This window comes from Macaca nemestrina, chromosome 6 (genome assembly GCF_043159975.1).
Source record: "Macaca nemestrina isolate mMacNem1 chromosome 6, mMacNem.hap1, whole genome shotgun sequence".
NCBI classification, from domain to species: Eukaryota; Metazoa; Chordata; class Mammalia; order Primates; family Cercopithecidae; genus Macaca; species Macaca nemestrina.
The window spans coordinates 92,798,413-92,822,166 of NC_092130.1; the positions used below are offsets into that span (position 1 = coordinate 92,798,413).

General features: G+C 35.9%; 1 protein-coding gene and 1 long non-coding RNA gene across 3 annotated transcripts in view; one reads left to right on the top strand and one right to left on the bottom strand.

The window, feature by feature from the left end:
* The window catches only part of LOC105475034 (EGF like repeats and discoidin domains 3), a 456,215-nt gene that overhangs the window by 186,149 nt on the left and 246,312 nt on the right, over positions 1–23,754 (top strand). The window contains exon 4 of the mRNA XM_011729971.3: positions 22,093–22,221. Within this exon, the coding sequence (XP_011728273.1) occupies positions 22,093–22,221 (129 nt within the window). The remainder of the gene's footprint in view (positions 1–22,092; positions 22,222–23,754) is intronic.
* LOC105475033 (uncharacterized) overlaps positions 8–23,754 on the bottom strand; it is a 47,454-nt gene continuing 23,707 nt past the window's right edge. The window contains exons 3-5 of one of the 2 annotated variants that reach the window (XR_011624867.1): positions 20,777–20,865; positions 2,903–2,957; positions 8–144 (exon numbers count right to left, since the gene is read on the bottom strand). This is a non-coding gene — a long non-coding RNA (uncharacterized lncRNA). Of the gene's footprint in view, positions 145–2,902; positions 3,041–20,776; positions 20,866–23,754 lie in introns of both variants that reach the window. The other variant, XR_011624866.1, reaches the window with a different exon arrangement.

Below are 23,754 nucleotides of genomic sequence, written 5' to 3' on the forward strand. Positions count from 1 at the left end.
ACTTGTTTATGGCTCAGGAGCAAGCTCATCCAGAAGTTCCTGGAGTACATATCCAGGGTGAGACAGTAGGGGATCTCTGCTCATTGTAGATACCCAGGGACTCAGGCTGACAAGGCTACATCTCAGCAGTTTCTCCCACAGTCACTAAAGCAGTGGGAAGAAAACATGGTAAATTACAAACTGACTCTTAAAAATGTATGTAAGAAATGGCACACATTACTTCTTGCATTATTGGCCAAAGAAATTCACATAGACTCTCATAACTTGAAAAGGGATGGAGAAGTGCAGTCCTACCATGTGTATTTAAGAGCTGGAATATTTCTGAAGTCTTAATGACTATAATCTGGTGATTACAAAGATCAGCACACTGTTTTTGTTGACCTTCCCTTTCCTAAAACTCTTTACAACACAATTTTTTATTTTAATCCTATTTTTAAAATCTATGTACTTCTTCTAACGCCTATCATTGTCTACACACCACGTTACTTAATCATAACATGAAGTGTACTCTTTCTTTTTGCAATGAATAGAATTTCATGTAGATTTTGGCATGTAACTAATTATTTCATTTTTAAAAATATAGTTGGCAATATACTATTCTATTTCACAGTTATGTTGTAGATGACTTAACCATTCTTTAACTTCTGGGCATTTGGATCATTTCAAGCTTTTTACTCTTAGTTTATACAACATTTTTAGAAAGGACTATAAAGAGTTGCACTAATTCCAAAGATTATACTGGCAAGTCAGGCTTACGCAAATACAAGAAATTACCCAATATCAAAGTCTACTAATAATTTCTAGAAGCACAGACGGAGCAGTTTAGGGAGTTTAGGGACATTGATGACAACTGCCCAGTCCTTCTTTGCATTAGACACATGCTTTCTGACAGAAAGACAGATAAAGTCTCTAAGTATGGTACTTGAGTTACCAAGCATACAAGGGAATATTGAGGTAATAAACTGTCTTCATATAGCTGTGTAGCTTACATAACATTTTCCATGCAGCTATACCTTATAAATCCATAGATTGTAAATACATTCCTTTACCAGAAACAGTCCTAAACTAGAGACATCCTACTGAAAACATTCATAGGTAAGGATTCTCCTCCTAGCGTCAATTTGGTAGCAGGTTTAGTTGTCAGCTTGTTTACAAGGAATTGATACCTCTACCTTTCTTTCTTTCCCTTGGATCATACCCCTAATAACAGAAATGGATTATAATCCAGTTGTTTAACTGCTTTCTCCTAAAGACTCAAGTGGTATGTGTTTGTGAATTAGTATTTATGTTTACGATTATTTAGTTGAGATTTAAGATACAAGAAATTAAATTGTATCATTATTTTTAAAAAGGCCTGTTAAAATGTTATAAAACATCTGACTTTACCCTGCTTTATGCCTGAGTGACCTTAGATTAGTTATATTACTATGAAAATAAGTATGCTTGTCTGTATGGAATTACTTGATAAATAATTTTCTTCAGCTATCCCGTGAGGATAAATCATATAGACTTGTAGAGTTCTCACTCTTTCTCCAGGAAGACATTTCTTTCTTTTTCTTTCCCATTATGACAGTGCTTTACAAAGAAAGTGTTTGCTTACTATCGATGTCTACATAGTAGTCATGCCTGTCTGTTACTAACATTGGCCAAATTTGGACTTAATGTAAATTTGTCTCTTTAGAAATGAGTTTCAGTGCTATTAGAATAATTATATGACTAATTACTTTAGTTTTGTTAAGACAAATGTAATATATCACAAAATTGTGCAACAAGTTTAATAATTTGGATGTGTTATATAAAATAATGTTCCCCTGCAAAATTTGAAACCCTATCAAATATTATCACTTAAGATATGTAATAATTTAAGAAGATATGGTAATATTTTGGTATGTTTTGATTCTTGTTTCAAACCTTATGGTGTTACTTTAGGTCTGGGGATAAAGCATGCTGTATTTATTCAATTAATAATTAATATTATTTTTATGTCAAGTTTGGTTTATTGAAACAAATATGCTTCATTGCTTAAACTCTTTACGTTTGGTAATGATTGACCCCTTAAAAAATTTAAACTCATTAGATAGATTAATAAATTAATACTCTGCTTTTAAAGAAAGATTTTACAGAGGTATCTTTAAATTCATATATAAATCATACAGTATCTATAACTCATATCCTAAATAAATTCACTTATGAAAATAAATTCCAGAACGTAGCTCTGATTGCAATCACTTGGGTTTCTTTAATCCTTCAGCCTTCTGGGGGACTTGTACCAATGCATTATTAGAACTTTTTAAAAACTCATAGACATGGGAAGGGCTTCTTTTCCTCAGTCATTAGATACTATTTGCTTTAGTTGCTCTCATTTTGGCTATAAGCCCTTGCTAACTCTACAGTTGGTTACAGAATAAATTTGCAAGGCTCCTGCTTTCCTCCATATGCCACTGCTAATGGAGCTTTAAACTCAACTGAGTTGTGATACACAGAAGCCTGTTTTTCCTTTTACTGCCCACCACTGAAGTCCCTTCAATCCCACGACATGGAAACTTTGTGTTGCAAAAATGTTTACGGGAGATTTGAGACTACCTGGAAGAAATAAGAATGACAGAACAAATAAAAAATTAACATGATCCTTAATATGACTGTTTTTCAAATGCAGGGTAAAAGAAACAGAAAGTTAAACGCCTCACATTATTTTCTCTTTGTTGGTGCGCTCCATCAAAGTCCTGTGCCTCTATCCTAGTCTCTCTGTGTCTCTTCTTTGCTTAGAAATCTGTACCTTAATTCAATCCTTCCATTACAGAGCTCCTGCTTTTGGTTAATAGTGACATCTACCTCAGTATAAGAGACGAAGTTCATTACAAAGTATTGTCAGGCAGAAAACCATCTCCCAGAATGTACTCACTTTGGGTTAGATCACATTTTGAGGTCAGTTGTTTTCACTTCGCTGATGTTTAAACCTTTAAAATATGCAAAAATAGTATAAATATTTTCTATCCTGTGTCCATAAGTAGTTAGTAAAGGAGAGGATGGTTATATGTCACTGTAAAGGAAAATAGGACAAAAGCAAAAACAAATGTAAGTCAACAAACTAAGATGAAATTAGGGTGAAGTCTCAGTATAAAAGATTTGCACAGTCCTAGCATAGGCTCTTCTGATAAAGATGAACCAGGATTGGCTCTACATTTCTTTCTTAAGGGCTCCTACTGTTTTCAAAATATAAAAGATCCTAAGAAACTAGGAAACTTCATTACCTACCCACTAGAACAAAGGCTCCTTCAGAAGCAAAATCAATTAAAGTTGCAATTTGTTCTTTATACAGAGGTCTTAATCTCCTATCAAGCAAGCTAGGAATTGATTATTCTGGAAATCTTATAACCCAGGCAATCTCATTCCATCTTAGAAACCTTAATATCTTTGGTGACCAATAAAACTGAAAGAGGTTTGGCTAGGGATCTTCTTCACTAATCCCCATTCTCATACAGCTCTTCTTGCTCTGGCCAGATCCAAATGTCTGCTGCTTACATTTTTTATGACATGTAAGAACCCATTTCATAATATACAAATTCCATGACATGCTGCACATATTATTAGGAATCTTCCTTTTCTTAACACAGTATTTCCAAAAATACATGCTAATAGCTGGTTGTCATGAGACAACTTTAGTTGGTAGACAAACAAGGCATCAATAACCTTGGATGACATAGTGAGAATTTTACTTCATTGCTAATTCTGCTTTACTCATTCTGATCACATCAAGAACAATAGCTGAGTATGTTAATCCTTAAGACTCTTTAAACTTGTTATAAATATATACACAGAATATTTAATGTATATAGGCATATATATGTCTTCACTATAGCACTGCTTGTTTCAGATCTAGATTTAATTATGTTTCTTAAAATACATCTGTCTTGGATCTCAGACTTCCAAATCCTACTCTTTCAGTCCCTTAAAGGCTGACCTTTCTTCCCTTACTAGCCAAGACCAAGAATTCTATCATCAATAGCACTCTCTTGCACACATTTGCATATTTCGTTATGTTTTCTCTCTCTCTCTTTTTTTTTTTTTTTTTTTTTTTTTGCCTTGACCCACATACGACTAGAAAACATCTAACCTTGCAGTAATGGTATCATCCTCTTTCTCTGCTAATCACACTGGAAGAAATGCCACACTATGCAGAGATTGGTACCATTAGAGTTTCCTAGTCTTCAATGCTGTCTAAATATTAACACTACCTACAAGTCCTCTGATTGCCTACTCAGATGTCATGCTCCATAGTTGTATTTAAAATGTTTCTACTTCCTTTCCTATTACACTACCTCCTACTATCCTTTGCACTGTTGAGGCAGATATATACTCTTTAGAGGAAATAGAATCTATCCCCAGTAATTCCATCAAGTAGCTAATCCTACACTTCTAGTTTATATGTATTCAATCAGCCATATCTTGCTTAAATGTCTTAAATGACCTCCCCTTACCTTCATCATAAAGTGTAACTCCTTAATCTGCCTAGTGAGGCTTATGATAATCAAGCTATGCAAATCTTTCTGGCTTTCTCACCTGCCACTTCCCCTCTTGCACTTCATGGTGCAGTTATATTGCATTTCTTTCAGTTCTACAAATTTAGCTATGGTTAATTTTTTTTTTTTTTTTTTTTTTTTGAGATGGAGTTTTGCTCTGTCGCCAGGCTGGAGTGCAGTGGAACGATCTCAGCTCACTGCAACCTCTGCCTCCCGGGTTCAAGTGATTCTCCTGCCTAAGCTTCCTGAGTAGCTGGGAATATAGGCGCATGCCACCACGCACGTCTAATTTTTGTATTTTTAGTAGAGACGGGGTTTCACTATGTTGGCCAGGATGGTCTCGATCTCCTAACTGCTTTACTCAACTTTGAGTCTTCACACATGTTATTTCCCTCTTCTGTCTGAAAACCTCTAACTCATCTTCCTAAAAAGCCAACTTTTATTTGTTCTGTAAACCTCAACTTTGGATGCTAATTATTCTAGGATGTCAAACCCAAGTTTCCAATGTTGGATTAGGCATTCCTCTTATGTTCTCCAAGAACTCTCTGTATTCACTGTACATGGACACTCATTTCATAGTATTGAAGTTGCTTATTTATTTGTCTGTAATCTCCCTTGGCACATAGGATTCTAGAGGCCATTGACTAAATATGTTGATATTGCTTATTATACTCAGTGTCTCGCACATGGCATGTACTTAATGGTGTGCTGATGTTCAAATGATGTTATAAGACCGTAATGTCTAAGAGAATATGTGGGACCGGTTGCTCATGAGAAACAAAACTATTCTTGTCCTGAAATTTAGAGATCCTAATCCTTGGGTCCCGATTAATATAATTCCTTACTTCTTTGTGTAAGGAACCATACTGATATTCTCTGTATCATTCCAATCTTAGTATATGTGCATCCAAAGCAAGAACTTAATTCCTCAGTAAAAATACATGGTATTTTTCCTAGTCTTATTTTGTAGGTCAATATTGCATTTCTTTCAGTTCTACAAATTTACAAAAATACAGTGCTATAAAAGCATTTTCTTATGTGTCAAAATGATCCTGTGACATGGCCAACTGCTGATCTGGAATAATGTAGGACTAATTCCAGACTTTGATCAATATTGAATAAGTTTAAAGTTTTATTCCTAGCAGAGATAAATTTAATTAACAAAGATGTGTTGAATGCATCATTACCAAGCACTTGAGATATATCAGTGAACAAAACAAAGTTCTATGTCCTCACATCGATTACATTCTACCATGGGAGACAGACAATAAACAACAACACAGCACAGGGGAGAAACACGACAAACAACACACAACACAAAACATGACAAATAAATTACATGCTATGTTAGAAGGCGTTAAAGCCATTGAGAAAACAAGATCACAAAAAGAGAGAAATAGAAATATTGGGATTGGACTATGGTTGCCAATTTTAAGTAGGACTCTTCTGGTTAACCATTGTTTTGAAAATGATTTTGAGCAAAGGTTTAGTAGAGGTGAGAGTTAGAGGAAGAGCATCTCAGGGAGAGGAAACAGCCAGTTCCCTGTAATCAGAGTTTCTAGTGCAGAAACCTGATTGACATGTTCATCATAGCAACAAGGGCCGTGGAGACCCAAATCATTTCTATTTTTTTGCAAAGTAATATCAATAAATCATTTATTGTGTATATTCATCTGTGTTTCTGGAGTTTATGGCCTTACAGCATTTTGAAGGTAGAGGCAACAACATTTCTTAATGTGTTAGATGCAGGGTGAATGCATACAGACCCTTATGCTCCAAGGGACAGCATAGGCACAGGCATGAATGTCATGCTCTTATAAAAATTGAAAGGTCTGACAAGCACAGGTGTCTGAATCAAAGACTGCACTTTTTAGCCCAGAGGTGGGCTTAGGTAGCTCCTGTGAGAAGAGCTAAATTTCTCCTTGAAATTTCCCAAGTTCCCCTCTAGCATATAGATCAAAGAGAATTTGGAACCTTCAAGTTCTATGACATAAAGCTTCTTCAAAATTATTTTATCTAAAAAAATATTACATCCAGTGTAATAGAATTCCTACTGTGGTCATCAGGGCAAGTCTCATTCTTCATCCAGAAGATATTTAATCTTCAACAATATGGTTATCCTTCTAAGCCCAAATTACAGTCATTCTTTGCTACTCGCCAATCTCCTATTAGAATTCAGCACATCTGTAGAAACTATCAGAATGTCTTGTACAATCAAGAAAAGATATTATTTAGCTGCTTCTTTGGAAATTACCAAGTGTACACGTTTGTAACTGATTTTTTTTTAAAGACTGAATAGACAATCCTAAATCCCTTTACTTCATTGTTTCTGACCTACTTCAGTTAGGTCACACACAAAAAATCACATTAAAAACTGTACGGATCAGGTAGAAGACAAACATTCAAACACTTCTAGTAAATTATTTGTTCATCTGAAAATCTTTTACACTTGATAACACTGATCTTAAAGAGGGACAGTTCAGACCTACTATATTTAAGTAGCATAATAACTTCTCTAATTAATATTTATAGTAACTTCTCTAATTAATTATTTAAGATATTTATTGACAAAAGACTTCTCTATTACATATTATTTCTCTGTACTCTAATGGCCTTTCATATAATAGAAATCGTATTGGTAATAAGAAAAGAGAGTGGAAAGAAATAACTGAAGTTGTCTTGTACTGAAGATGTGAACCTCAGCTTTTTTGTCCATCCAGATAGTGACATTGTGATCATTTTAATCAGCATATTTTACTTGTATCATGAAAACACTATAAATATTAAATCACAGTGTAGTCAAACCTAGATTATTGCCACTTCTTTTAATGACTCTGTGACCATATTCTGTGTAGTATTAAAAACAGTGTCAGTGTCCAAAGACAGTGATATTAAAGTGTAATTTTTTATCATTTCAATCAAACCGAGGGGATCTAAAATGTCTAATAACTTTCATGAAGGAAGCCTTACTGTTTTAAGAGCTACAGTCAATCTGTAACAAAATTTCCTACAAAGTTGTCAGTAGGCATGATTTCTTTTATAGAAAATGTAGTGAAATTGCCCATCTATATTCATGTGATTAATGTAACATGGAATTTACAAATTTAAATGCATAATGCTGGAAAAGTAGAAATAAAGATTTTTATAGTAACACAAATCTGTGCTACATACAGTTAATATATTCATGGATTATAAAATGAATTGTGTTCAATAACTCAACATTTTTAATTGGGTTTGCAATGATAAATTGTTACACACATTTTTAAGTGGATTTTCAGACTTCTCAAATATTTGAGTCTACATTTTCATGTCTACTAGGAAGCATACAGAGAAATTTTTTACACAAGGAATAATTTTATTTCTAAATGACTTTCTGATTTTTTCTTCCACACATTGCTTATCCCTGTGGGCAAACCTTTGTAGAAATTTTCTCATCCTAAGAGTAAAGCAGTTTAAACTGGCTTTTCTAGTCAGATTGATCTTAAAGGAATCAGTTTTAGATGTATAATCAAGCAAATGGACTTCTAAGGACAGCAAAAATGAGGGCACAACATTGATAGCACCACCAGCAAGACAGATCATGAAAAACAAAACAAGATGACCAAAAAGACGCTAGGTAAATATGAAAACATGTATAATTTCTCAGTGTATTCTTTTACTGTCTTTCTTTCATTCTGGCCAAATATCAAGCATTTCATTCTCCATATTTTTACTTTTACTTCTCTAAGCCAAATAAGCCTTCTTTTGGAAGCAATAAGTTTTGGCAGTTTCTCCAACTTGACTTTTTACTTTTTAAAAAATATGTGAAAGTGGTTCCCTATATAAGCAAAAAGATCAACCAGAATATTATTTGGTATAAAATAACACCACTTAAAGGAGAACATTTTCTGCTAAAATATGTTTATCCTAAAACACTTTGCCAGTATATTTGGTTCATGAAGTTACGAACATTTTCATTCAGCAAGTATTTGTTGGGTTCTGCAAGAAAACAGAGAGGGGTTATAGAAGAAATATAAAATGAAAATCTCACATTTCCAGGAACATAACATCTGTTCCAAATGATACGATGTGTACATGTTAAATTGTTCATTAATACCACAAAGCAGTAATGTGCTAGAATGATACCACATCCCTGCTAATGGTTTTCCTGCCTCTCTGGATGTTGCCTTTCCTAGACCATATGTAGCTATTAAATTGGGTCTTGATCTTAGATTCTTTGTTCTTTTCCTTATATTACCTCTAAACTTCCAATGGGCAACTACATCCTTACCCACTAATTGCCATCTATATCCAGGAACGCTAACATTAAATATCTCCAGGCCACATTCTCCTCTGCCTACTTCTTACCTCCTTTTGAATAATATATCCATAAAGCTTACTCATGATCTTCTCTTTCAATCTAGACCCTCTTCCCAGATTGCTATTGCAGTGAATGGCACCAATATTCATCCGCTGACACATGAAATCTAGAAACAGAATAGTCTTCTTCAACCCTTCTCTATCCAATCTGTCCACTTCCATCCATACCTACCAGCCCACCACTCTAATCCAGGTGTCCTACCACATTTTGCCTGGGCAAGTACAATGATTCTTAACTGCTCAATTTTCATCTTTGAAAATAGATCCTTTCAAAATATTCTCCATATGGCAAACTAATTATCTTTAAAATTGAAATTTAGTCTAAATATATTCATGTATCCATACTGTTTTGTTTTTCTTAAATATGTGGTCTTTTAAAGCTGCTGAGTTTGGTCCCTGTTTCTTTATCCTTGCTGTGTCTGTTCTAGCTACATTAGAATTACCAGAGGCCCTTTTTCTTGCCCTGCTTCTCCTTCCACATACCTACAAAAGAAATACTTATTTCTTTCTTACCTTAGCTCTTACTTGGTTTCCAACTTCTAGTCTATGCTTCACCTCTTCAGGGAACCTCTTACTAATAGGTTATTGGGACACAGGAGACCTTTCCTTCATGGCATTTACATGTTCTCATTTGATTATTTTATTATTACATTTCTTTACAATTTCATTTCTTTATGTGATTATTTGATTGAAGTCAGTCCTCTCATTTACTGATGTTTCACAAGATTAGAAGGTGCACCTGTTTTGTTCACCTTTATAACCCTAATACTTAGCACTGTGGAACACAATAGAAGCTCTAAATATAAACTGAATAACTATATCAATAAGTGAACAAATGAACCAATGGATGGAAATAGTATGTAACAGGGTAATAGAAAAACTTGTGAAGGGAATAAAAACAAACAATAGAGGAGAGTTGATGTGAAACTTTGGGCTATCTAGGAAGGAAAAGGAAATCAGGAAAAGAGGAGGTGAAGAAAGGCATTTGGCATTTAAAGCTGCAGAGTCACTTGAGCAAAGTTCTAGGAATACAAGTGATCTTTAGGTGGTAGAATGGTAGATTAACCAAGTGAAGCATATTGGTTCATTATCATGAACAGTGGAGGTAACACTGAGGACATAAGATTAGTTTAAATTTATGGACTTTGGAATACCAGGCTGTAGGAGCTATCAGAAGCTTTTTGATTAGGTTTGCACAGTGTGTAGCTATGGAGGATGTGTAAGAGAGGGAGATCAATTAGGACACCATCCTAATAATACAGTTTATTGGATGCATCATTAAGCATCCATTCTAGGAGTAAAAAACTTATGATTTTGCAATTATTAAGTGTTTATGAAGGAAAAGCTGCTTTCTTAGAATAAAATACTTCAATTAATCTTTTTAAAAACAACAGCACAAAAAGCATTTTGACTAATGAGTAACTGCTTGCTGTTGTTCTGGGAAACTATTTGGAGAAGCCTGAAGTTAATGGCTATAAATTTAGTTCAGTGTGATAAAGCCCCTCACATAGTTTCTTAGTTTTAAAATTCTTATTTAGTTTGTCTATGTAAACTGCTATATCCATAATGGGATAGTGGAAACTTCAGTGTATTTACTTAGCTCCTTTGTACCACATTCATCCTCTGTGATTTGACATAGATTCAATATGATAAAAAGTAAAAATGAAAACAAAGTTAACTGTTGCTGTTTTGCATCAATTTTGCTGTTCCTTTTTTTTTTTAAAAAAAAATATTGGTTTGCTTTGGTGACCTTTTCTGTGTTTGGGCAAGCATCCCTTAAGCTTTCACCCAGTGATTATAAGCAGGCATTATGTACTGTTTGATATGATCATTACTTAATGCTCACTTAATAGAATTCTACAAGACCAAATTATCACAGTGGGTGAAGGAACAGATGGCCAGCTGGCCAGAATCCATGCCTGCTTTGTTTTATGCCTCCTCAAATCTGCCACAAGGAAGGCAATCTAAACAGTAACTCGCCTGTCCAGCTGTGCTTCCAGTGTTCTCAGCTGTGAAGTCTAGGTAGGTGCCATTCCCATATGAGTGCAGCAGGAACATCTCCTGCAGGGATCTCTCTGCTTCATGATTAAGATGACAGTCACAGAGGACAGATTCCAAAAGTAAAAATAGAAATCCTTTCCTCCACCTCCTGCCACTGCCTTCAAGATCAAAAATCACTCTGCTATATTATAGGAGAAAGAACTGTAGCTTTGTGGAAGTAGTATATTTATTTTTAACACACATTGTTTATAATTATAAAATTATCCAAAATCTGATATTTTACAGATTGCTACAACATTCAACAAAGAAAATTGGGCTTGGCTGCAGCTTAACATTGAGTTGTTAAAATCTACTAGTGTAAATGAAAAAGGGCTGCGGATATTTATATCCAATCTCTAATTTTTTGGTTTCTGTTATAGATCATGATTTGCAGTTTGGGTTATATGCCGACATTTCTAAAATTAGTAATAATTTTAAGTCAATCATCACATATTTATGAAGCAGTATCAAAGTATTTAGCTCTTCATTAGGGACTATGAGGGTACAAAAATATAAGGAGTAAAGGTTCCTATGCAAAACTAATTTAGAATTGAGTGAGGGAGACAAAAGAGATCCATGGAATAATTAGAGGATGAAGCAATGAAAACTGAGATGCTAATCATGCAGTATAGGCAGCAAGTTGAGTAGGAGCCTGAAAAAGGTGAAGCACTGTCACAGAAAGATTGATGAAGAACATGCAATTTTTGTAGTTGCTTAGAGACACTATGTGAAATAGTGAGATTGCTTGATGCCCCTAAAACTTGGGCTCAGATATTTGTTATATATATATATGTGTGTGTGTGTGTGTGTGTGTGTGTGTGTGTGTGTGTGTGTGTGTGTGTATGTGTGTGTGTATATATATATATGTAGAAATACTTGTCTCTGGTCTGTCTTTAACTTATGCCTTGTCTAATTGATATGTGGAAAATGAAACAAACTTTGGTAGCTAATGGTAAACCTGAGTGATATCTTAGCACTTTGCACTGCAAGATGATGTGTATTCTCAAACTTTAATTGTATGGTATAATGAATGGCTTGTGAGTTCTGACAGATATACTTCTTAAAAAAGTGATTTGCAGGATTTTGTTTGGAAATAGCTCCCTGATCTAAAAAGAAAGACTTTTTAAGGAATTTTCTTAGCTTGAGGAAAATTATTTGATGTGTGCTTTATGAGTTACATTGGATTACATTTATGGTTTCCAAAGTTTTTACAATACATTTTGCATGGAAATCATTATTGTTATTCTGAAGGTCATCAAGAAAAATAAAAATATACTGATTATCAGCATAGCCCATAGTTTTGCCATCTATGTTTCTCTTAAATTATAGGAATGTTCATGTTTATCCCATTGGTCAAAGATTTCAAAATGCACCTGGGCCTTATATTACTAAATTCAAAAATGATAACAATTTCATATGGTATTCACTAATTCACACAAGGCTTCTGTATACCAGTCTTATTATTGAGTATATTATGTCAGCTTTAGTTTTCTTAGTCTTTGAAAGAAAACCAAGCAGCAACATTGTTTTTGTCGTATGTTCATTACTTATTTTTATGTAAGCAATAACATCACACAGTCAGCAAATATTATTGGCCAACTCAAAGATGCCCAAAATTAGATAGCATGTTTTGAAGGATAAAAAATGTATATGCAGAGTGACTACAGAGTTTTGATATAGAGTTCTGTTTGAATGATAAAACATTCTGAGCTGAGAATTGCCATTATGCAAGTAGTGGTTTAGGGAGGTTGTTTTCACAGCAGTGTGCAGGATGAATGGACAGGGGAAAGAATGGGAGACTGCCTCTTAACAAAGTGTGGCTGTAGCAATAGTTATCACTTTGCAAAATGATAGATCTTTTACTATGATTGGTTATTAATTTTCTTTAAAGTCATATTCATGTTTAATAAGATATTTATTTATTGGAGAAAAGGAGATATCAACTACTGTGCCACAATGATTACATATGTTTGTGGAATTAATATATAAAGACTTTCTCAGAATGTTGCTGAGTGCCTGAAAAAAATACTGCCATTATCAAGCCCAACTCTAAATAATAGTTTAAGTGAATGAAGATTAACCCCAGGAAATCCTCCTTTCTTAATGCTTCCTCCTGTCATGCAGTGCCAGGCTCTCCTTGATGTCCCCTGGGTACCCAATTCTGGATTCTACCTAGTTACTGCCCAAAATTTAGACTGCTCTCCTGATCCCCAGCACCATCAAAGCTTATCCCCCATTACTCTGTGACGAGAATCAAGTAAAATTAATTTTAGCTACGAGTTTACATATTGATAATATGAGTGCTTTGCCAGACAATTCTAATACATAAAACTCTGGTTTACTTAATCAACTCCAATGCTATAACAAAACAACTACACAGGAACCATAAGATGGGTTAAATAGTGCTCCCTACCCCCAATTTATGTATACCAGGAACCCTGAATACAACCTTATTTGTAAACACGGTATTAGTTTGATAGGGCTTCCATTACAAAATACCACAGACTGCGTGGATCAAACAACAGAAATTTGTTTTCTCAGAGTTCTGGAGGTTCTGGAGATTTGGTTTCTTCTGAGGCCTTTCTCCCTGGCTTGCAAATAGCTGCCTACTTGCTGTGTCTTCACTTGGCTTTTCCTCTGAGTGGCAGAATCACTGGTGTCTCGTGTGTGTGTTCAAATGCCCTATTCCTATAAGGACATCAGTCCGATTGAATTAAGGCCCACCTATATGACCTCATTTAACCTTAATTATCTCTTTGAAAAAGTCCTATATCCAAATATAGTCACATTCCGAGGTCCTGCAGATTAGGGCTTCAACATAGAAGTTCTGGGGAGGATACAGTTTAGCCCATCATAGGGCCTTTGTGGGTAAAGATTGTTAAGGATCTAAAGATGAAGACATATTTGATTTACGGTGGGTTCTTATAAGAAGAGGAGAGAAGCAATTAGAAGAAAGCCTGTGAAGACAGGCAGGGATTCATGTTATGCTGCTATAAACCAAGGAATGCCAGGAGCCACCAGCATCTGGAATAGGCAAGGAAAGATATTTTCCTAGGCCTTCAGAGGTTCTGTTGATACTTTGATTTCAGACTTCTAGCCTCTAGAACTCTGAAAGAATAAAATTCTATTGTTTTAAGCTACCACATTTGTGGCACATTTTTACATTAACCTAGGAATGTAAACAAGGACAAGGACCTCTAAAGCACCTCCACTAGTCATCTCAGTGCCCTCTTATAGACAGATGTATATAAAGATAGTCTGGTATTAATTCTTGAGGAGAAAATTTATCAACGGGTTTTGAGGGGGGAAAAGTCTCTATCTTCAGGTTTCAATTTTTATAATCTATCCAAATGCTTTTTTGTTTAATGAAAAATATAATAAATTTGCTGATTCTCCACTATGATGGAATGTTTGAGATTGTATCATAAAATAGTTTAGGTCTTTCTTCATATTCAAAATACTCATAAACGATTTTTATCCTCAAATGGCTGAATTTTGCACATTTACATTTACAAAGGAGGAAGAGTACAAAGGAGAAGGAAAAAGAGCAGGATGAGAAGCAACAACTAGTGTTTAAAAAATAGTTTGCAAATGTCAATCATGTGAGCATTCCCAGAATAATTTCTTTCTTTACAACTGGTTTTAAAATAGAGTGACAGTGGCTCAAAATGGCAACTGCCAAAATGTTTAAAAAAAAAAAAAAAGTTACATGTAACAGCAACATCGTAAGATAACTTTGATATGTTTTTAACATGAGAATTTGCGGTGAAATTTGGGGTCATAGCTATTCCTATTTTATTCTACTTGTAAACAATTGGTAAAAAACGATGCTATTGCCATTACCTTAGTGACATTTCCTTACTACATAAAGTGTACATTTATTTTGATATGTAACTGGCAATGTTTTGGGGGCATATTTTTTAAAAATTGACCAAAGTCTAGTACATATTATCACTGGAGAATGTTAACCTGTTTACTTTCTAATAATCTGCTTATGTACTGTAAGTTATTCATGATTTGGGGCATAGTCTCTAAATGTATGAGAAGCTAATCATATTACACATATGGAACTAACTCTAACTCTACTGTTGGAATTGTGAGGAGATAGATGCAGAAAAGTAGCAAACCATATAGATCTACTACTTTTGTGAGCAATTAATCTCGTTGACATACTTATATGAGCTTGCATAAAAAAATGCCTGGAAAGCATGCTGTTGAATTCAGTTGTTCATTAATATTGATCATATGCTGTCCCCATTGTGTTAGGAGCTGCTTAAAGATTACCTGCAAAAGTATTACAGCATTATTGATTTTAAAACTCCCTAAAGCCTCATGTATCTTGAAAGTCCATTTATGCTTTCATGGTTAAGAATGATATTACCATTGTTGTCTAATCAGATAATTTGGAATTTTATGAATACTAATCAGAACACAAGCTTATAGTCACCACTCTGTATACTTCTTCTTTATGCCCTGATGCATAGAAAGACAAACTTCTTTACAAGACTTTTGAAGTGAAAAGCAATTTAGATTACCCTTGTCTTCTTTTTGTTTTACAGCCTCTGAGTGGTTGAGTAATACGCATTTGTTCTCAAACTTTGATCTGCTATTAAACTGTTTCAAAGCAGTGTGAGAGTGATATACATGTGTGCTTATGTGTGTGTGTGTTCTGGTATGTTATAGAAAATATATGAGATGCCTCAAATATACTAAAGTTTTGGCTGTAAAATTAAGAATATGGCCAATTCTTAATTTTCATGTTTTAATATGATGCCACTAGGCAATCCTAGAATTAAATTTCCAGGAACCATTATGTGAACAAAGAAATGTATTAATACCAAGCATAGTATTCACAGTAAAGGATAGCCATTGAAATTGCCTTAAAAAATGAGATATCTAGTTATAAATAGATAACTAAGGATATTTTTCTGATGTGAGATCTGTCTTTCAGCTGCTGACAATTTTAATGCCATACAAAGTGCTTATCCCAAATTACTAGCAGAGACCAGCACATAACGAGTACCTAATGAATAAATGTTATTTAACCTGAAATTAGCAGGGGAAACACCTTCTGTAGCATACTGGGCAGTGTCCATTTCTTTCTTATCCTCCCAGTACAAGCAACACTATATGCTATACGTGATTATTGTTACTTATAGTGTTATAAGACCTTAAAGTAATATGTTTTTTTCAGTATCAAAATAGAGAAGATTATGGAATGGGGGTAACCCCAAAGACAAAAGTTTTCTAGGATCCCTAATTCTCATATGAATAGCCTACTTATTATCACTTGGGGCAATAAAACTGGAAACTGTTGCTATTGAACCTCAAACATAACTTTTGGCTAGGAAGCAAATTTTGTAAGCTGAGACCTTGGACTACATTTATTATGTTATCTTTATGTACTAACTTGTATTCTGATCATTTTATTTTGCTCATGCATAAAGTGAATGTTTTTATTTATATAGAAATAGTTGAATTAGGTGACTAAAACACTGTTAATGAGATTATATAAGTTACATTTTTCTTCATTATGTATTTGCCAAAGAATTAAGATACATGTAATCATTATGCAAAAGTACACATTCTAATGGTCTGTTATTTACAATTCAGTGTAATACGTTTGAAGCTTAAACCGTATTAGAGACAAAACACATTGGAATCTAATTATAAATTCAAGGACTTGAAGTTGGAAAGGTGTAGAAAGGTTCCAGAAAATATCTAACTTAATTATTGAGTAAAAATCCAAAAGAAGGCCAGGCGTGGTGGCTCACACCTGTAATCCCAGGATTTTGGGAGGCCGAGGCGGACAGATTATGAGGTCAGGAGATCAAGACCATCCTGGCTAAAAGGGTGAAACCCCGTCTCTACTAAAAATACAAAAAATTAGCCAGGTGTGGTGGCAGGAACCTGTAGTCCCAGCTACTCGAGAGGCTGAAGAACCTGGGAGTGAGCCGAGATGGAGCGACTGCACTCCAGCCTAGGTGACAGAGAGAGACTGTCAAAAAGAAAAAAAAAAAGAAATCCAAAAGAAAATGATGTCATAAACCTAAAATTAGAATACAGTATAGGCAGCAAATATAATTTTTATCACTCATTATTTCCATATCCTTGTTTATTCAAAATGTATCAAACACCTACTGTGTGCCAACATAAGTCTTCTCACACAGAATTTATGGTCTAGTAGGGAAAAGCAATAGGAAACCATTCATTTCAACACTTTGTCATGAGTACTTGAAAAAAAGTGTGTACAAGGAACATAACATCAGTCTCACATTGTAATTACAGAGTCTATCTCTTTTCATAATATCTAATACACCGTGACCCATTTCCTGAAAATACTCTGAAATATTTCCATTGCAGAGGATTTGGAGTCCTGTATTTTTTGTAGCAATGTGCTTAGTGAATTCATGCTGATTCTGTTTACATCTGTGAAGACCAACATATGAATACACAGATTTTCAACATGGCAGGAAATGTGGCTTAATGGAAAGGGCATAGACTTTATAGTTAGGCAGAGTGTGTTAAAATCTATGCTTTTTCAGACAGATATGTTACTTATCCTCCCTGAGCCCATTTTATTGCCTCTAAAACGAGATTATAGTCTTACAAAGCATTACAAAAATAATATGTATACTCATATTGTCTAGTATGCATGCATGGGACTCCAGAAAGGTTTAATCTTTGGCCCTTTTGCTTTACTCCATCCTCATCCGTTAAATGAAAATTGCTGAATTTCTTGGAGTATGAAAAATAACAGCAGCCATAACCTCTGAAACATGTAATCTTTTTCTAAAATCCAGATGTCAGCCAAGGTCATGATGTCTTTTGGCGTGTAAATAAAAGGAGCTCCAATGTACCAATTCACATCATCTGGAAATCCCAGAGGCTGCCCCAAGATTGCTGGACAGGCTTCACCTGTGCCCTCAGGAAGTGTCCAGAATATTTGGGACTTAAGAAACCACTGTTCGCTCTATCTTCAGCTTCCTGAACCCACAGGATTCTTGAATCTCTTGGGCATCACATGCAGCAATACTTTTCCCCTTTTGCCAGGATAAGCCACATCAATAGTACAGCCCTTTCACCTTGATTTCCCCAAGTATCACTCACAGGCATATGTGTTTAGCAGCTGTTATTGTAGAGCTCAATGCTCCAGCAGAAGCAATTCACATAGCATCTGTGCAAACAACTAAAACCTGAATTTTGGACATCACAATTTCTTACTAGCTACTTTTCATCACATATTACAGCCTCCCAGCACATTGCTTGACTTCTCTCTCTCCTTGAAGACTTTATTTCTGCCTTTCCTTTTAGAATTTCTGGTTCTCAGTCTTCTGCATCCATTCCCCAGTTCTTCCCTTTATTTTGCAGATCCATTTAGGTCATCTTGCTCTTCTCACCTTCTAGCCAAGTTTCACTTTTACAAAGACACAGGAGGCCTGAGTAAATAGCATCATGGATTCCAGGTTCCTATTTGCCCTATTTTTATTAGACAGACTTCCATTGACCTCCTTCCTTGGAATCACTGTTGTTTTGTTGTTGCTGTTGTTATGGAGTTTCACTCTTTTAGCCCAGGCTGGAGTGCAATGGCACGATCTTGGCTCACTGCAACCAGCATCTCCCGGGTTAAAGCAATTCTCCTACCTCAGCCTCCGAAGTAGCTGCGATTACAGACATGTACCACTATACTCGGCTAATTTTGTATTTTTAGTTGAGGCAGGGTTTCACCATGTTAGTCAGGATTGTCTTGAACTCCTTGACCTCAGGTGATCCACCCACCTCTGCCTCCCGAAATGCTGGGATTACAGGTGTGAGCCATGGCACCTGACCCGGAATCACTGTTTTAACTGCTGTCAAGAACTCGCAGAGGACTTACTGTTTCCGTCATTTTCTATTCCTCCCTCATCCAACCCTGTCATGGAGGAGAGACTTATTTTCTCTGTGATGTAAATTACTCCACTCTCTTCAGTAATTTCTTACCAGTTTTGGTTTAAATAACTATTTTTCCTCCTAGGAACAAGTCCTTAAACCTAATTTTTCTCATATTAAGTGGTTTCTAGGGAACATTTCTGAATTCATATTGAGTTTTTTTCCTCACCTGCAAAATTGAAAAGTCAGATTAAGTGATCTCCAAGGATTCTTATTTGCTTAAAATTATATAATTTTTGACTATAGTTATTTATATGTTTTTTTCTTTAGCTGTTATATGCTTTGCTATCAGTTATCAGTTAATTTTACAATCTGTCATTTTTACTCTCATTTGAAGTGAATTGATGAGTCAAAACTCTAACATCACTATGATTTCCTTTTCCCCTCCCCAGTTAGTTGATGTTCTGAGAAGTACAGGTTTTAGAATCCCAGATTCTTAGTCTGAGGCCTCAGTCTGTCACTGGTAGATATTGATTGAGAAATATTATATAGTCTTTCTGACCTTCAGTATTTAAAAAAAAACTGTAAAAGAGGATGATAATGACAAATACGTAAGTTATAGTAAAGAATAAATGAGATGATTTATGTGAAAAGAGTTTATAAATTGTAAGGCACTATCAAATGTTAATTAATTTGTGAGGAGGGTAGAAGTGGAAACTGAGAAAGAGGAGAAGGAGAGATAGTTCCTGTAGCATGATTTTCATTTTGTAGCAATGAAAGAAAATGGTTCAAATTGTTCTATAACTAGTCATTGGTCATTCACCTTTTTTCCTGTCTCAGATATTGGCAATGTACCACCTCAAAGGCAGGTGTTAGATAATTTAATTGACATGTGCTTCACAGCACAAAACTGTCTACTTAAATAAATATATTGTTTTTAATTGGTGTGGCGCTGACAAAAAAAAAAAAAAAAAAAAAAATCACAGATCCCCCGAATCCTTTTTACTTTTTGAAAATCAGCCCTATCAGGAAGTCAAGGTCCGGGAACTGAACAGTTCCCGCATTGTTTCCTGTTCCATGTGTATATTTATTAGACTCTACAACCATTGAATTTCATAACATTTTAAATGGAAAGAAATGGAGGGTCAAATACACCTCTCAGAAGAAGAAATAGATTCATAAAATCTTGCCCCAGTGCAGGACAAACTTGCCTACCTTCTAAGTCCTCACCCATGGTTGAGATCCGATTGCAGTGCTTCAAATGATGATGGTGATTTTTTTTTTCTCCTCATACTTTTATTTTATTTTTTAACTTTTACTTTTTTGAGACAGGGTCTCATTCTGTCACACAGGCTGGTGTGCAGTGGTGTAATCTTAACTCACAGCAGCCTCAACCTCCCAGGCTCAAGCAATTCTTCCACCTCAGCCTCCTAAGTAGCTGGGACTACAGGTGCACAGCACCATGCCTGGATTTTTTTTCGTTTGTATTTTTTGTAGAAGCAGTGTTTTGCCATGTTGCCCAGTCTTGTCTCGAACTCCTGGGCTCAAGCAGCCTGCCTGCCTCAGCCTCCCAAAGTGCTGAGATTACAGGTGTGCACCACCTCGTCCAGCCCTTGTTTTTTTAGTGGTTTTGACCCATGCAGGAGGAGTCATTCTCTATAGCACTCTCTGTTCAATACCCTTGCCCCAACCCAGTTGCCTCAAGTTATTATTATTCATTTGTCCAGCTCTTCTACCTTGCTTCTTGTTTCAGCTGAACACACTCACTCCTTTTCTGAACTAATCTTCCAGGGCTCTCAAAATCACCTCTTCATAGATAGTCAGACACTTCGTTTAATTATCCTTGCTTTCTTTTCCTAATATGTACATCTTAACTTCCTCTTCACTGGCTTTTCTTTTCCTTATAAATATGTTCTACTGTCTCCAATTAAAATAAGTACAGACTAAATTAGAGAAAACTATAGTTTTTTGTATTTGTCTTTTTTCACCTCCCAGGGAGAACTTTTCCTTCCTTCAGCTTGACTCTTCCCTTCTTCACGATCTCAAATCTGGATTCTGTCCTGAGTCAATTAACATCCTGCAGGAAGAAGACAATAAGATAGAATTAAAAGTGTTAAAGGTTTTTAGGGAGGAATGTCTGTGATGGACAAAGGGGAGAGAGAGCAAGAGTAGATAGGATGAGCCTACAGACTGTGACACAGCCTGTCACTTTGAAGGGAGAAAAGGAAGGAGAGAACATTGCATAGAAAAAGTCTCAAACTGCTATGGTTTTAAGAAAAATCTCAGCCACACCAGTGGGGCACCTCAGAGTACAGAGTGTTCATTAGAGAAATCCCAGGTCAGGCATGACTGGCCCAGCTAACTCTATGCCCCTTTGGTATTTAGTTTTTGGCTGGGGAGCCTGGCCTTGAAATAAATGCTGCCACAGCAGATCCTGTGGTTCAGTAGTTGGATGTTGTCAGCTAACCACACTCCTGGCAGCTGGTTTTCTCCAAGAGAGCTCTGAGCAGCACCACACTTTCATTAGCAGCCACAGTTACTAAATAATCTGCTGTTACTTTCTCAAAGTTTAAAAATGGCCATCAGCCCTTCTTCTCTAAGTATGCAACTTTTGATGAACTGCTTCTTTTAGATTGGCAGAAAATATGCTTCCCCGGAGGTATGTTCCACCATAAACTCAGAGTCTATAAAAGCTTTGCAACCAGCTATCCAATTCACTTGGTTTGTGTGGTTACAGCCATATGCTACTTGCACCAGCAGGGGACAAAAAATTATAGAGTTGTGAATGCAACTCCAGAAAAATTGCTATTCAGTATTACGTTTTAAATTCTTTTATTTTTATTTTTATATTATTATTATACTTACTTTTTAAACACACAGTATTACTTTTGAAACACACAGGAGTATCCTACAATTCAGAAATTTTAATATCTAATTTACTACTAATAATTTTTCGAGTGCTTTACAAGTGACAGACACTGTTCTGGGTATTTTGCATGTATGAACTCTTTTCATCTGTATTATAACCTCTTAAGGCAAATGTTTTAGTATTGATATTTAACAGAAAAGGAAACAGGCACAGAGAAGAGGTATGTATATATCTCAAGACTGCATGACTGTGAAGTGGTAAAACCAAGATCCAAACCCAGGCCATTAGTCTCCAGAGCTCATACAACCAGTACATTTCCTATGCTACTAATATCCAGAATACTTTTTTCAGTAAAATTATTAATTGTAAGATGTTGACCTAATGCCGACTTTTAAGAATATGCATCAAGCAGAAATATTTTTTTCTGTCTTTCAGGTCCCTGCATTCCTAATCCATGCCATAATGGAGGAACCTGTGAAATAAGTGAAGCATACCGAGGTGACACATTCATAGGCTATGTTTGTAAATGTCCCCAAGGATTTAATGGGATTCACTGTCAGCACAGTAAGTTATTCATAGTCATCGTGCTTTTATTATTATTGATTACAAAGTAACAAAGTATACAAGCCATAGTCATTCTTGTTTGTAGTAGAATCATAGAATCTTAGAAGCAGAAGAGAGCCCTGGCATTTGGCTAATGCTGCTTCTCTCCCATGGATTACGCCATGGCCACAGCGGAGGATTCCTAGACGGTTTCAATCCTCCCAGTGGCATGGGAGGCTTGTAGTCTTCTGGTCAGCCCTTTTTATTAATGCCCCACTATCCTTGCCAAAAGTTGCACTTGACATTAAACTGATACCTGTCGTCTCTTTCATATTTGTCCTAAAGTCACATCCTTTAAGTTTTCCAAAAATTATTCTGGTGATTAGGTTCAGAGATGATACCCAGAAAAAAACAAACAAACAAAAAAAAAACTGCCACCCTGCCCTTAAGCCGTTTTTCTCCTTCTTACATGTTGGCATTTTTAGTGTGAAAATCTTTGAATGCTCAACAAGTATACTACCTGTACTTCTTTGTTCAATCCCAATTCTTATTTATCTTGGAAGGTTAAAGAAACTAGATCCCACTAGTGATGATTTCTTCTTAGAAGGAGGGATGAACATAAATGCCAAATGAATAGTGTGGTGCCTTAGTGCTGTAGGTGTTCGGCAAGCAGAGGGACCACAGCCAACTCTAAGCTGTCAGGGAGATTTCTCACAGAGGTTGCCACATGCGAGCTGAGTCTTGAAGGAGGGACAGAATGTTGATCAGAGACAGGGGAATGACACATAGTAGGAAGAGTGAGGAAGGAATAGGCAAGCCATGATTACTGTATCGATGGGTAAGACAATGGTATTAAGAACAATAGGGCAAAGCTGGATTTGTCAGCTAGAGCTGGATATCCAAGCATCAGAAAAAACAGAGCGCCTTCCGCCTTCTGGCTCTGTGGTTTTGGGAGTATCTTGTACTTTTCTGGAGACATGCCATGGCCAAAAGTTTGTAGAATTTCCATGGAAACCTATTGTAGTGCATGGGCATGTGTGCTTTGTACAACTGCCATCTAAACTGCTTGTAATTGTCCCTAAAAGCTCAGATCACCAACAAAGAAATGAAAGGCTGTGGATGTTTCTCAGGTTGGGCCCAGAGGTGCCAAGGCTAGGTCTCCCTGATAGTAGCATCACTGCTCAGACTTCACACATGGACACTTCAAAACAGCCCTGGAAAGATAGAGATAGGAGCCCAGAATCTCAGGAGCCTTTACGTTCACTTAATCCTATGAAGACAATATTACTTACCTTTAATTACCTTGTGATGTGGTATCAGAAGAAGTGCCCAGAAGGAAACAGACTGGCCACCCCAATGGAGCCCCTTAATTCTGAGCTTCTTGTGTACAGCACACACGCTTACAGAGGATGCCTCTGGAAGAATCGGATTTTCATGATGGGCTGCTGTCCAGTGTTCAGAAGCAAGTCTTATATCTAAGGTCATATTATCCTAACTTCCTATTTTTGTATGGGATCCAGGAGGCAGTAGGTGAGAGTATGTAAAGGCTTTATA